This window comes from Pristiophorus japonicus, chromosome 8, assembly GCF_044704955.1.
Source record: "Pristiophorus japonicus isolate sPriJap1 chromosome 8, sPriJap1.hap1, whole genome shotgun sequence".
Lineage (NCBI taxonomy): Eukaryota > Metazoa > Chordata > Chondrichthyes > Pristiophoridae > Pristiophorus > Pristiophorus japonicus.
In genome coordinates this window covers 53843889-53859808 of record NC_091984.1, presented here as the reverse complement: position 1 = coordinate 53859808, position 15920 = coordinate 53843889, and the positions used below count along the sequence as shown (strand labels likewise).

At 41.9% G+C, this 15920-nt stretch overlaps 1 protein-coding gene across 3 annotated transcripts in view; it reads left to right on the top strand.

Moving 5' to 3' along the window:
• dmap1 (DNA methyltransferase 1 associated protein 1) overlaps positions 1 to 15920 on the top strand; it is a 100672-nt gene that overhangs the window by 57059 nt on the left and 27693 nt on the right. For all 3 annotated transcript variants that reach the window (XM_070886077.1, XM_070886076.1, XM_070886078.1), the window contains 3 exons: positions 8451 to 8618; positions 10375 to 10560; positions 13298 to 13369. In XM_070886077.1, coding sequence (XP_070742178.1) covers positions 8451 to 8618; positions 10375 to 10560; positions 13298 to 13369 — 426 coding nt within the window. The remainder of the gene's footprint in view (positions 1 to 8450; positions 8619 to 10374; positions 10561 to 13297; positions 13370 to 15920) is intronic.

Sequence of the window (15920 nt, the reverse complement as noted above, 5' to 3'; positions counted from 1 at the left end):
AGCCCAAATATCATTTCATTTCCAGTTTACTGACGCAACTGCAAGCACTTATTAGTAAGAATTGAAAATCTGGTATACATCTTGCGTTATACAACTTACCGACGGTAATAGATCAAGCCATTAGATTCATTCGATGTCCCCCAGACTATTTGTAACCATATGCTGTTCTGTACCATTGTCTTATGGATACAATACCTTGTAACCAGCATTCTACCGCCACCAGAGGGCGCATCTGTTGGCGTCCCAAGCGGGCAAACTCCAACCAGTTGCATATGCGTCTAGAAGTCTATCCAAGAGCCTACAGTATGGTCGAGAAGGAGGCTTTGGCCTGTGTCTATGGGGCAAAAAAAATGTACTAGTACTTGTTCGGACTCCAGTTCGAGTTAGAAACCAACCACAAGCCCCTAATCTCACTGTTTTCGGTAAGCAAAGGCTTTAGCACCAATGCTTCGTCACGAATCCAAAGATGGGCACTAACACTGTCAGCCTACGATTATACGATCCGCCACAGGCCAGGCACTGAGAACTGCACCGATGCCCTCAGTCAGCTACCGTTGCCCACCACTGGGGTGGAAATGGCGCAGACCTGTGCCTGGTCATGGACGTCTTGAAAGCGAAGGGTCACCCGTAACGACCCACCAGATCAGGACCTGGACCAACCAGGACCCTGTGTTATCGCTTGTAAAAAGTTGCGTTCTCAATGGGGGTTGGTCAGTGGTCCCAAGAGAAATGCAAGACAAGATAGAGTCATTTCACTGTCTTAAAGACGAAATGTCCATCCAATCGGATTGCCTCTTATGGGGCAACCGCGTCGTCGGGCCAAAAAAAGGCAGGGCAACCTTCATACGCGACCAACACAGTGCCCACCCAGGCATAGTCATGATGAAGGCTATCGCCAGATCCCATGTCTGGTGGCCCTGCATTGACTCGGACTTGGAGTCGTGTGTGCGCCAGTGTAACACTTGCTCACAATTGAGCAATGCCCCCTGGGAGGCTCCACTTAGTCTGTGGTCCTGGCCCTCAAAACCATGGTCCAGGATCCACGCAGATTATGTGGGTTCCTTTCTAGGAAAAATGTTCTTCGTTGTAGTGGACGCTTACTCCAAGTGGATCGAATGTGTAATAATGGCAACCAGCATGTCCACCGCCACCATTGAAAGCCTCAGGGCCATGTTTGCAACCCATGGCTTGCCCGACATTCTGGTCAGCAACAATGGTCTGTGTTTCACCAGCTCGGAATTAAATGAATTCATGACCCGCAATGGCATCAAGCATGTCAGGTCTGCCCCGTTCAAGCCCGCACCCAACGGCCAAGCGGAGAGGGCAGTCCAAATCATCAAGCAAAGCTTGAAACGCATGTCGTAAGGCTCCCTGCAGACCCGCCTGTCCTGAGTCCTGCTCAGCTACCGCACAAGACCCCACTCGCTCACCGGGGTTCCCCCTGCTGAACTGCTCATGAAAAGGGCACTCAAAACAAGGCGCTCTCTAGTCCACCCTGATCTCCATGATCATAGAAACATAGAAAATAGGTGCAGGAGTAGGCCATTCGGCCCTTCTAGCCTGCACCGCCAATCAATGAGTTCATGGTTGAACATGCAACTTCAGTACCCCATTCCTGCTTTCTCACCATACCCCTTGATCCCCTTAGCAGTAAGGACTACATCTAACTCCTTTTTGAATATATTTAGTGAATTGGCCTCAACAACTTTCTGTGGTAGAGAATTCCACAGGTTCACCACTCTCTGGGTGAAGAAGTTCCTCCTCATCTCGGTCTTAAATGGCTTACCCCTTATCCTCAGACTGTGACCCCTGGTTCTGGACTTCTCCAACATTGGGAACATTCTTCCTGCATCTAACCTATCTAAACCCATCAGAATTTTAAACGTTTCTATGAGGTCCCCTCTCATTCTTCTGAACTCCAGTGAATACAAGCCCAGTTGATCCAGTCTTTCTTGATAGGTCAGTCCCACCATCCCGGGAATCAGTCTGGTGAACCTTCGCTGCACTCCCTCAATAGCAAGAATGTCCTTCCTTAGGTTAGGAGACCAAAACTATACACAATACTCCAGGTGTGGCCTCACCAATGCCCTGTACAACTGTAGCAATACCTCCCTGCCCCTGTACTCAAATCCCCTCGCTATGAAGGCCAATATGCCATTTGCTTTCTTAACCGCCTGCTGTACCTGCATGCCAACCTTCAATGACTGATGTACCATGACACCCAGGTCTCGTTGCACCTCCCCTTTTCTTAATTTGTCCCCATTCAGATAATAGTCTGTCTCAAAAAATTCTAGAAGATTTGTCAAGCATGATTTCCCTTTCACAAATCCATGCTGACTTGGACCTATCATGTCACCTCTTTCCAAATGCGCTGCTATGACATCCTTAATAATTGATTCCATCATCTTACCCACTACCGATGTCAGGTTGACCGGTCTATAATTCTCTGTTTTCTCTCTCCCTCCTTTTTTAAAAAGTGGGGTTACATTGGCTACCCTCCACTCGATAGGAACTGATCCAGAGTCAATGGAATGTTGGAAAATGATTGTCAATGCATCCGCTATTTCCAAGGCCACCTCCTTAAGTACTCTGTCGCGGGCAGGCGGCATCAACAAAGCATGTACCATGATCGTGCAAATTTGTCACGCGATATTGAAGTCAATGACCCTGTATTTGTACTCAACTATGGATGATATGGTTCCCAAGTAGCTCGCTGGCACTGTCATAGCCAAAGAAGGGAGTAGGGTGTTTGAGGTCAAACTTGCAGAAAGCATTTGGACCAAACCAAACTGCGATTCACAGGCAGCTACGAGCAACCTGAAGAGGACATCACCAACTTCGACCCTCCGATACACACACAAGTGGCAACCGACATCACGGTTGACCACGAAGCTGAACTCATCATCCCCAGCAGTCCAGCAAGGTCAGCTGCGCAGCAGCCCAGTGAAAGCCCAACCAACTCACCTGCACCTGTGTAGGTACCAAGACAATCGACTAGGGATCGTCTCACCATGTAAATAAGTACTATTGACTTTGGAAGTACAGTATATAAGCAGGCCTCCCATGCTGTGCAGGCACTCTCAGTTACAATAAAGAGACTAAGGTCACAGCAGCTCAAGCACAGCACTAGGCCTCGTGGAGTTATTCTACAGATAAGTAGAGACATAGTACATTGCGTGCCAGAACTCATTGACCTGCTCCGGTTGAATGCTGCCACCTAATGTTTATAGAACAGACATTCAATTAGCTGATGTGTTCCTGCAGTCATGACCATGAGCCATCTCATTGGACGAGACATAATCTGCATAGTTATTGAAGACTTTGGCGGAGATGATATCCACCACTTTTTTACGGATCTACACGCTGGAATGGCTGCACGCATGAGTGTACTTTGGAGAGGGCGGTAAAAGAAGTGGCGACGTCCAAAATTGCTCACCGTGCATCAATTTGCCGTTGCACGCCGATTGACATCACGCTCTTGCTCATTAAAATATTTGAGGCGAGTGCAGGCAAAGGCAGCGTTGCTGACCTGCCCAATATGGCAGCCGCCGTGATTCGTGCTGGATATAGGCGGAAGAGAGGAGGCCGCCATTTTTCTTCAAAAGCGGCCTTAACGGTCACCGCTAAAGGTTCCAATTTCTAGGCCTCTGTGTCCTGTTTAAGATCTTTGCATAATTTCAAGTATAGTAAGGCAGGGTTCAGCATCAGCCGGTACCCACATACCCCAAGCAACCAGATGGTGTTTATTAACACACAGTCATTGAGGCGCTTGCATGAAGATTTTCTCCGATTCACTTACTCAATAAAATGGAGGTGCTTTTGCTCTTGTAGCCGGAAAGAGCCTCGCGCAATTATGGGGAGTCAGGTACGACCTAATGTTCTTCATGCTTTGATACTGAACTGTTAGCTGTTGTCAGAATGCCATAATGACTGTTACAAATTTCAAGTCTGCCATAGATATTCTCAACGAATAGTCAGTTAATCTCAACAATCACTAGCATATTCACTTGTCCAAGTGAATTGATTAACACTTTAGTGACATGAAGCCAGATAATAATTGTTATTTGTTTAATGTCAATAAGTGAATGTGCAAAGTAACAGTTATAGCAAATCTCATTTACTTCAACTTAACTTCGATCTCTCCTCTTAAATAAGAATAATTAATAAATCACACTGCCATGTTCCATTTAGTGATTCAGTCTTACCATTGAATCAGACTAAGAATTACTCCCAGCTACTTGGTTGTTTTCTTAAAATAAACTGCCATGACAGTACTTGCTCGCTCATCAGACCTCGGCAACTGAATTTGAGCATTACGTCTTTGTTCACTTGTTCCCGGAGTCTACTCTCCCTTGTTCAGGGGTTGGGTCAGTAGAGCTGCCAATTACACAAGCCACTTTCCCAAGAGTAGATTCTTACCAGACTTGCTAGTAACCTCAAATGAGATACAGGTTGAACGTGCGAAATCCGAGTTCCAAAATTCGGAATGTTCTGGACACTGGGCCAATCCGTGGCGGGGTCGTCCGGAAACCGGAAAATGTTCCGAAATCCGGACTCCCCCTGCCTTGGCGGCCCAACCTCGCCCTGGCCCAACTTCACCCGGCCCGGCCTTGCCACAGCCCGACTTCGCCCCGGCCCTCGGCGGCCTGACCTCTCCTCCCCCTTACCTCGGCCCGGGCAAAGACGTTCCCAAATCCGGAAATATCCAGAACGGCCTCGGTCCCGAGGTTTCCGGATTTCGGACGCTCAACCTGTAATAGATCATGATGGGTAACAGTTTCAAAAACATTTTCTTTCCATATGTATTTGCTGTTCAGTTAAAATGATTATTCTTTACAATTTTAACTGTAGCAGTCTTGGGTTAATTTCTTCTAAAACATTGGTTGATCTTTTGTAACGTTGCTTCTGGACAATCTATCCTAAAAGTCATGCATACACCATGTGTCAAGATATAAATATCTCTATAGCATTTTTAAAAATCTAGTGCTTTTTGGTGTCTCGACTTTTGCACAAATAAACCTAGAAACAGTTCAGCACAAAGTAATTTGACTAATTCTCATGAACTATTCAGAAAATACTACCATTTACTTTATTGTCTTTCACCTGATCTTTACAAACCTCTATCATGTCCTCTGGTTCACTGTGAGGAATGCCATAGGAGATCTACTAGTATATATTTCTTGCATTGCTCACTCGCATACTACATGTATATCTATATACATGAACAGCAAGCAAATGCTAAGTATTTTCCCTCCTAATATATATTCTACTTGTGACCAAGTGTGTTATGCTTGAGTATTGAATCTTACAGCTCAGAAGCTGGCCATTCAGCCCATAATGCCTGTGCCAGCTTTAATGGACGAGCTATCCAATTTTCCCCACAGCCTTGCAAATTTGTCCTTTTCAAGTGTATATTCAGTTCCCCATTGAAAGTTTCTATTGAATCTGCTTCAACAATCCTTTTGGGCAGTGCATTCCAGATCATAACATCTTGCTGTGTAAAAATAAGTTCTCCATCTCCCCACTGGGTTCTTTTGCCAGTTATCTTAAATCTCTGTCCTCTGGTTGTCAACCCTCCTGCCAGTGGCAATAGCTCCTCCATAAGCACTCTATCAAAACCCTTCATAATTTTGAACACCTTTATTAAATCTCCCAATAACCTCCTCTGCTCTAAAGAGAACAATCCCAGCCTCTTTAGTCTCTCTGCATAACTGACGTCCCTCATCCCTGGTACCATTCTAATAGATTTCCTCTGCACCCTTGCCAAGGCCTTCACATCCTTCCTGTAGTGTGGTACCTGGAATTAGACATAATACTCCCAACAGAGGCCTAACCAGTGATTTATAACGGTTTTGCAGAACTTTTCTTTTGTACTCATTGCCCAAGTAAATTGCTCTGAGAGGTTATTCCTATGATGTCATTCTTTATTATGGTCACGTGGTTGCCGGTGACTAATTTAGTGCTGGTTACTATAGACAGATGATGGATGAGATTTTGGAGCTGCATTGTTCGCACAGGCCAATCTGTTAGAAATAACCAGTTTATGGCTATCTCTGGTCACTTTAAATAATCAGATTCAAGTGAAAACCAATATGATGGGTATATTGTGTTTAATCAGAGTTTAAGACTGAATATAACACATTAGTTATACAGCAAAAACATATGACCGGGACGAGGAGCTGGTACTGATCCAATCGGACAGACGGCTGGCGCGAGTGAACAGTTCTCTGGCTTGCGGCCTCTCTTCCTTTCATCGAGAGCTTCCTTCGGTAAGCATGGGATCACTGAGTGTTCGATCAGTTCAACTTCTGTATAGCTCTCACCTCCACCATCTGTGAGGACAAGCCCTCGGGAGGTTGCTTTTATTCTCTTTTTAGGGATGACCCTGAAATGGGATATTGACAAGACCTTTTGGCCTATAGAGGTTCCCCTAAAATCTCAGTACCCAATTGGGCATCGAGTTCTTTGTCTCAATTTTTGAAACCAAGCCCTCCCCTAAAGGGGTCTCATGATCTCAGCCAATTTGTCTTGTTTAATCTTTCTGAAGGGTCTTCCTTTGGAATTTGTCTTATCTCTCTCGTCCCTGTAAAGGGATAAAAAACGGTCACTAGAGTGGAGACAGACCAATGGTCACGAAAGTGGATACTGAAGGTAGTGAATTGATCTGACATGTAAAATGGTCCAGATTAAAAGGGCTTATCAGTATTAGAAGGTTCTGAGGAATCGGGAGTTCCTCTGTATTCCGGTAGGGATTGTGATTGACCAATTATATGTAAAACTCGCTTGTGTATGTAAAGCACGCTTGTACACTCGCTTACATTGGGTTAAGAAGAGGGAAGCATCAATGCCTGATGGTTAATGAACCATCCGTGGTATTAACCTTAGTACAGACTCATGGAAGCGTACATATTCAGTACAGGACAAGGGCAGAAATGTTTGAGAACATAGATTATAGCAGCATAGGAACAGGATGGTATTGACTGGTAGTTTTGATTAGAGTTCTTGGGAGAGGGATAAGGAGGCACCACCCTGGAAAACAAAGTTAATCAACACGTCATGAGAAACCGAGGCAAAGTTGACACCATTAAATAACACATTCCAGAAGAGTGACATGTAATGGGAGATGGACAGGTGGGAAAAAACCACTCCGAGCTAGTCTGAAGAGAGTCAACAAATCAATGTAACTTTGCTGATAGCAGTATGCCAATCGATGGTTTTGTAGGAGGGTTGCACACCTCAGAAAATGTATACCTGTCATTACAAACTGTTGTTCTGGGAAGTGTTCATCGGAACCTTCCCTAGCATGCTTGAATAAAAATCGGTTAATCGAGGTTTCATCTGAGTGATTCCGTGGTCGCTATGCAAACCGGCAGGTGTCGATTCCTTCTATCAGGGAGTCTATATTGAGGAAGAGAAGTCTTTTTACTTCAACATCCGTATCCTCTTGGGTACAATTAGTACAAGGCCTGGCCCTGTACCCTCTCGACCATGAGGTCCAAAGCCAGAGCTGTTCACTTCAATTGGACGTTACCTGTCTTTACGACCTAGCAAACTTGTCCATTCTGAGATTCCTTCCATTTCTATACTAATTGACTTGCTTATCTTTGCAAGCAGTTCTGTTAAGCTAACTTCAATCCCTACCTCAGCAGTATACATAAAATACATAAACAAGGTTCAAGTCTTAACTTAGAAACAACAGATAATTGTATATTGCTGTCACAGTGCAGAGTGCTATAACATCTGCAGGAAACCAAAACATTCGCACATTCCAAGCATCTATCTAGCCATTCTAATACTAGTCTGAGGAGACGTCTTGTCTCCAGTTCTAACACAACCATGTAAACCTAGCATTATTTGCGTCAGTTTCATTCGCATACCCATGTTTTTAGATATCCCTAATTTCTAAAAAAAAAAATCGCAGCACTCAAAACTAATGAACAGTGAATGCCGTAAGAACAATCACATGGTCACTTTCGGCTACTGAATATTGTATAAAATGAATCCTTGGACCATTAGTCTGATTGGCGTTACTCCAGAGTTCATAGTCCTATCAATCAAATACAGAATAACCAGATAGGTCACATCATAGAAACCAAAGAGATTGCTGGAGAGTTGAATTAGAATTGCCAGATGATCATTGTAGGTTAATGATGTTGCGAAAAAAAAGCACCACAAAGATTTGGACGGACCTGTACAAGCATATATCCGGGACTAGGGAAGGTGTTGAGGCCATATGTTATTGCCCATAGGAGCAAAGAAGGATCAGACAAGACCATCACTGCTTGCTCAATCTAGGAGATGGTGCCATCTAGTGTGCTGCCCACTCCAACTGTTAATAATGCTAATTCCTGGACTGCTCAGGCACAACTAATAAATAAACATTTGATGCATTTCATACATATGTAATTGGCACTTATTATTTCTTTAATCTCTAACTTCATCTTTCACAGAAACGTTCAGTAGAAGATCTGAAAGAGCGGTATTATAGTATTTGTGCCAAGTTAACAAAGATCCGTGCCCCACCTGGTTCTGATCCCAAACTCTCTGTGTTTGATGCTGGACATGAGAGACGGAGAAAAGAACAGCTTGAGAGACTGTACAATAGGACACCAGAGCAGGTAAGAATATTTATGTTCAGTGGAAAAAGTAGCAGTTAGAAAGAAAAATAATTCTACAATTGCTGAAACTGAAACAGAAAGTCCTGAAAATACATAGCAGGTCTGCCAGCCGCTGAACTGAAAAGATGGGTTAATGTTAGAAATGGCACTTTTTCCTCATGAATGTGTGAGTGTATTTATGTGGTGAATGTGTGTGTGTGTGTCGATACTGGTGATTGGTAATACAGTACTACATATAATTTTGTTTTTGTGACCAAACATCTCTAGTTCTTGCTCACCCAGTACTCGTAAATTAGGAAGTTTGTTCCAACTAAAATTTCTATGCATGTCTCCAATTAATCTAAACAGTAAATTTAACAAAATCTATTGCCAAAGGCATCATCTTTCCAAAACAATAGCAGCAGCATATGGCTGTTCACAAAAGGGACTCATTTGACATCAAGCAGGAGTCAGTAAAATGTGTGGTCAAAACAATAGGTTTTGAGGAGATTTTTTAAGTTTGGAAGGGATGTTGTAAGATGAAAATGTTTAGGAAGAGCACTTGTGTACAGGGCTGAATACTCTGCCAACAATGGTGAAATGGAAGAAGGGGGCATGCATAATAGTACAGAATTAGAAGAGCATTGGGTACAAATTGAGATGTAGAGATGGGTGAGATTGCAGGGAAAGTGGAGCAAAGTAACAGAGATTTTTAAACAAAAGAGTTTTGAAATCAAACATGGGTGTAAGAGGATAAAGTAAGCAACTGCAAAAAAAACACATTTGTAATATATATGCATAGTGTTGCAGCATATTGGTGTACAAACATGGAGTGCCAAATTTTCCCAGAGCACAGAAATAACGTGATTAACAAGTGAATATTTAATATTTGGGGTGGATCATCCATTTCAGGTATTTTTGAGTCTTCAGAGTAGCTGTTAGGAAGTTCAAATTATAAACAACTTTCAAATTGTTTGTTTTTGATGGTGCAGTACACTGGAACACCAATCCATGGCCAGAAACATCCAAGGTATTCAATTCTTTTCTCTGCTGATTTGGTCAATGTCAACTGGACAGCATTAAGGATGGCGCAGTTATTCTCAACATTCCTTGGTCCATGGACCCAAAGTTACTGCTCCTGATCACGAAGTGTAATTGAGTAAATGCTGGGTGAGGACTACTGTGGTTAAGTCATCATCATCATAGGCAGTCCCTCGAAATCGAGGAAGACTTGCTTCCACTCTAAAAGTGAGTTCTTGGGTGACTGAACAGTCCAATATGGGAATTACAGTCTCAGTCACAGGTGGGACAGACAGTCGTTGAAGGAAAGGGTGGGTGGGGAGTCTGGTTTGCCGCACGCTCCTTCCGCTGCCTGCGCTTGCTTTCGTATGTTCTCGGCGATGAGACTCGAGGTACTCAGCGCCCTCCCGGATGCTCTTCCTCCACTTAGGGCGGTCTTTGGCCAGGGACTCCCACTACTCAAGCTCACATTAAGAATATTAATTTATGCAAGTTACCATAGAGGGGATGTCGGCTGTGGAACTCTATTCCTCCCACTCCCCACCCCAACTAAGGTCACTCCCTTAAGGAGATGGTATTTAAAAGAGAAAAATTATAGTGGAAAAACGAACGCCCTCTTCTCACATCTTCCAACAAACAACTACCTCTGCATTAAAAGAGAAATTGAGTACAGTTGGTCTGTAGGGCATCATGCACCTTTTCCACTAGGTGTCAGCATTGCTTGCTGTAATATTCAACTGTCTTCTTTTGCTTGTAGGTGGCTGAAGAAGAGTACTTAATACAGGAATTGAGGAAAATTGAAATGAGAAAAAAAGAACGAGAGAAAAAAACTCAGGATTTGCAGAAACTCATAACCGCCGCAGACAATACCACAGAAATGCGTCGGGCAGAGCGCAAGGCAGCAAAAAAGAAACTGCCGCAGAAAAAAGAAACAGAAAAACCGGTAAACGCCTATTTGTATACTACAGATTTTATTTTAGAAAAAAAACATGCTAGAATGGAATATTTAGGCATTTTTATATTGAGCTTCTTTAGGCGAATAACTTTCTTGCACCAGCACAAGTCCCTTTGACTTGGGAAAAAATGCAAAGCAAAAGGAATTGAATTGAAATCCTTGTTTTTTTTTTTAAAAACAGTTTCTCAAACCTGATGCTGATCTGCTTCTCCCAGCATCTGTTTTTAATAAACCTAGCCCATTGGCATGGTTCCAGGTAATTGACTGACATTTAATGACGTCAGACAGTATTGCTACAAGTCTAAATGACAGATTCATGACTCTTGTGACTAAAATTACAGTACTACTTTCAGCATTGCTGCTTCAGTCAGTATCGAATGATTGCAAAACTGCGACTTTAGGAATCCAAAGCAAACTAAGTTCCAATGCCCATAATTTTGCTGCATTCCATCAGGTGCATGGCCAACCTTGTCCTATATCCTGACATGTACACGAGCAGACATCTAAGTGAGCTGGGTAGAAAGATCTCAAAAGCTGTCGCCAGGAGAGTGAATGGCATCATGAAGCTAGATTCTAGCCATATTATTTGTGCTGGGTACCATATTTGAATACCCAGAGATCAACAGGACGGCATACCTGACTATCAGAGCCTTCAAACTCAGAGATGATGCCATAAAGCTTTTGGATGCCAATTGTCATCATTCTCCTCCATGGTCATTTATGGTCAGTCAAAGTATCCCACTGAATGCACTTACTGGTCTGGAGGCACCTCTGTCAGGGAGTACAGCTGTAGATGTTCATGATATAGTAATGCAGCATTATCTTGAATCCATCTTGGTCCCTTATGCCAGAACTACTTACTTTTGCATCATAAACATTTCAGGCCCAAGTCTTTTATTTTTATAATCTAGCTCACATTTTCAACTTGTAGAACATGATTGACTTCAGAAGTAAATTCAAAATTCTAACTTTGTATTTAACTGTAATTCATGATTCACAAAAACATATTTTGATATTCCATTTCGAATTGCTGCTGAAATGATTCACTAATATTTAGCCTTATAGAAACATCTGTCCAAGATTTTATATTCTAAATGGTGTATTACAGAACTAAGGAAGAATTGTCAACTAAGCTAGGTGGTGGAGAAGCATCAAATCACAATGATAAGCTAATAATTCAACTGCCTGAGCAAAAGAAATGAACAGGTTTAAAATGTAACCACTGACTAGCCCTTTACTTGTATCCAGTGTTGCTGACTGCTTCCATCACCTATAATTTGAGCTGCTGGCTTCCAATATCCATTGATGTTTTTGGGCCTTTAGCCAACTCTACAAGAGGGAATCAGTTTCATTTACAAACACTCGGAAGTTCACAAAATAAAATCAAGTAGTCTAAGGTCCAACTTTAGATTTGGGACCATCATCTAAGGCAGAGGTGTCATACTCATTCTGTATGGTGGGCCTGATCCGATATACTCTCATTTGGCCACATTCAGCAAAATAGATAAAGATAAACCATAGTGATACTTGCATTTCAATTTTATTTACTGCTGCTGCCACTCCCCAACACCTGGCGCCTCTTCGCTTGAATCATTGCATCAACATTTGGAGAAAATTACTTTGCTGAGGCTATCTTGAACATTGAGTTCAGGTTTTTGTCACGCACTTGAGAGCGTGGTTTAGATTTGGTGATATTCATGATGGAGAATACTTGATTCTAGCAAGTACTTGTAAAATTTCTTATCCATTAAAGTACAGTCAATTGTTTAAGACTAAACTGTGAGGCATGAACTGGTTCATCAATTCTACGTGAAATGGTTAATAGATTCCTAGGGGTCACAAGCCCATGGAAAAATAAAACTGCCCGTGATTATCCATGTTTTGGCACTAAATTGGGAATGTTGCATTTTTGCTTTTTATGTTTTAAAATTGATTGAGGTGTAATATTGAACTAACTAGAAAAGGATTATATAAAAAGTGGATCAGCAGTCCCAATTCTGCACTGTTTTATTAAAGATGCTGCACAAGGGACCTTTAGCTGTTTTTTATATTTGGTTTATACCAAATTTCAGAAGGTTTTATGTAGAAGAACTATTTGAAGGTGAATCTCCTTATGTTAGCTTCCTGCTGCACTGAGAATGCTGCAAGTTATTACCCACAGATTGTAGTGAGCTGCAAGCATTTGCATACTTTGGTGTGCTGGAGGCTTTGGGCTCTGCTTGTAAATTATTTAAAACTTTCTTGTTTAAAAGATTTCTGCAAGATAGGGTTAATTGCATTAGACAATGCATATGCCATGCAGAAAATAGCATTTTAACATGAGACACAAATAATTAACACATGCTGCTGCATTTTTGTAGGTCAGAATAGAATTGCTGCTGGAGATTTTTTGGCTAACTAATCAAATACTAATTAGTGGTTGCCATATTGACTAGAAGTTTCAGTTGATTGTGTTTGTGTATGATTTTGTCTGCTGCTTTTATAACCAAAGGATAATTAACTGGTACTCTAATAAACCCTCAGAAGAGAGATGAGGCACTTGTTATACAGAAGTCTTTTTACTTTTAATTACTACCTACGGAACAATCTTAACTTCCTAGCCTTAACTGTCTTGACTTAGCAGATGACGAGATGTCCAAAAGCAGTTTACATTTTGTTATTTCCAAGCATTTCCCTAGTTATCATGCTTCTGTATCAACAAATCCTGCCTGTTCCTGTTTTACAGGCTGTACCAGAGACTGCAGGCATCAAATTTCCAGACTTCAAGTCCGCAGGTGTCACATTACGAAGTCAAAGGGTAAGGTTTTTTAAAATGTTTTCTTTTTAAAGTGAAGAAGGTAAAGGTGAATAAGTGTGCCAATGGTAGTGTACCATACATCAAATTTGTATAGTAATCATTTGGTGTTGAGGGTTCAAATTATTAGCTTCTGGGATTTTTATAAAAGCTTGGCCTCATTCCTTAAACCAGTTTTTCAGAGGATGGTTTAATGCAGCTTAAAATTATTGTATTAATTTATTGAAAATTGTTGATTAATGTAAAATATGCTTGCACCTATTTGAGAATACAGGATAAAGTTTTTAAAAAAACATAATACACATATTTAAAGAAGCATTCACTTTGAAAAACTCTTTGGTAAAATATATTTTGTTTGGGGAGATAGAAGAGCCGGAGGGTATGCTTCGGTGTTGTGTTAAAACAGAGCACAAATTATGCGATTCATTTTGACATAGTTAATTGCATTGCATTAAGTTGGGGAGACAAATTTACAAAGCAATCTTGGCCCTTAGTTTATAAAAGGCAGCTGAAACTTGCAGGTTTGCTATGATGGTAAAAGGAATCGGTATGAGTAGAGCTACGGAATACCAAAGGGCAAAAAACACTAGTGGGAGTTGTGTACAGACCTCCAAACAGTAGTAGTGATGTTGGGGAGGGCATCAAACAGGAAATTAGGGGTGCAAGCAATAAAGGTGCAGCAGTTATCATGGGTGACTTTAATATGCATATAGATTGGGCTAACCAAACTGGAAACAATACGGTGGAGGAGGATTTCCTGGAGTGCATAAGGGATGGTTTTCTAGACCAATATGTCGAGGAACCAACGAGGGGGGAGGCCATCTTAGACTGGGTGTTGTGTAATGAGAGAGGATTAATTAGCAATCTCGTTGTGCGAGGCCCCTTGGGGAAGAGTGACCATAATATGGTGGAATTCTACATTACAATGGAGAATGAAACAGTTAATTCAGAGACCATGGTCCAGAACTTAAAGAAGGATAACTTTGATGGTATGAGGCGTGAATTGGCTAGGATAGATTGGCGAATGATACTTAAGGGGTTGACAGTGGATGGGCAATGGCAGACATTTAGAGATCTCATGGATGAACTACAACAATTGTACATCCCTGTCTGGCGTAAAAAATAAAAAAGGGAAGGTGGCTCAACCGTGGCTATCAAGGGAAATCAGGGATAGTATTAAAGCCAAGGAAGTGGCATACAAATTGGCCAGAAATAGCAGTGAACCCAGGGACTGGGAGAAATTTGGAACTCAGCAGAGGAAGACAAAGGGTTTGATAAGGCAGGGAAAATAGAGTACGAGAGGAAGCTTGCAGAGAACATTAAAATGGACTGCAAAAGCTTCTCTAGATATGTAAAGAGAAAAAGGTTAGTAAAGACAAACATAGGTCCCCTGCAGTCAGAATCAGGGGAAGTCATAACTGGGAACAAAGAAATGGCAGACCAATTGAACAAGTACTTTGGTTAGGTATTCACTAAGGAGGACACCAACAACCTTCCGGATATAAAAGGGGTCAGAGGGTCTAGTAAGTAGGAGGAACGGAGGGAAACCCTTATTAGTCGGGAAATTGTGTTGGGAAAATTGATGGGATTGAAGGCCAATAAATCCCCAGGGCCTGATGGTCTGTATCCCAGAGTACTTAAGGAGGTGGCCTTGGAAACAGCGGATGCATTGACAGTCATTTTCCAACATTCCATAGACTCTGGATCAGTTCCTATGGAGTGGAGGGTAGCCAATGTAACCCCACTTTTTAAAAAAGGAGGGAGAGAGAAAACAGGGAATTATAGACCGGTCAGCCTGACATCGGTAGTGGGTAAAATGATGGAATCAATTATTAAGGATGTCATAGCAACGCATTTGGAAAGGGGTGACATGATAGATCCAAGTCAGCATGGATTTGTGAAAGGGAAATCATGCTTGACAAATCTTCTGGATTTTTTTAAAGATGTTTCCAGTAGAGTGGACAAGGGAGAACCAGTTGATGTGGTGTATTTGGACTTTCAGAAGGCTTTCAACAAGGTCCCACACAAGAGATTAATGTGCAAAGTTAAAGCACATCAATGAACACCTCGCCTCCACTGTGTTGAGAAGACTTTGGTCTCAGCCATTCAGCAGGGGTTGCTTGGTGTCCATTCTGTCCATGAACATAAGGTGATAAAATAGTCGAGCTTTTAAACAAAGTTTCTTGAGCATGTTTTAGCCCAGACTCAGAGTTAAGATGTGGGAGGGTAGAAGTTACCTTGTTTGTCAGCCAAGATGCCACATTGATGTGGAGAATTGTAATGTGTTCATTATTTTCTGTTATTACGTAAAGGCAAATTTTACTGATTTGGAATAAAGTGAGTTTGATCTTAACTGTTGCACTGTATAATTTACTTCTTATCTGATAAATAAAATAGGTCCATGCTTCATTCTGGCCTCATCTTATTAAAGTATAAACAGTCTGTCTCCTGAAAGGTTGGTAAACACATGAGGGTTCATACAACACAGATGATATCCAGGTCATAAGTTACGAGGAACACATTGTTACATCCCTGAGTTACGTTATGGAGTAAC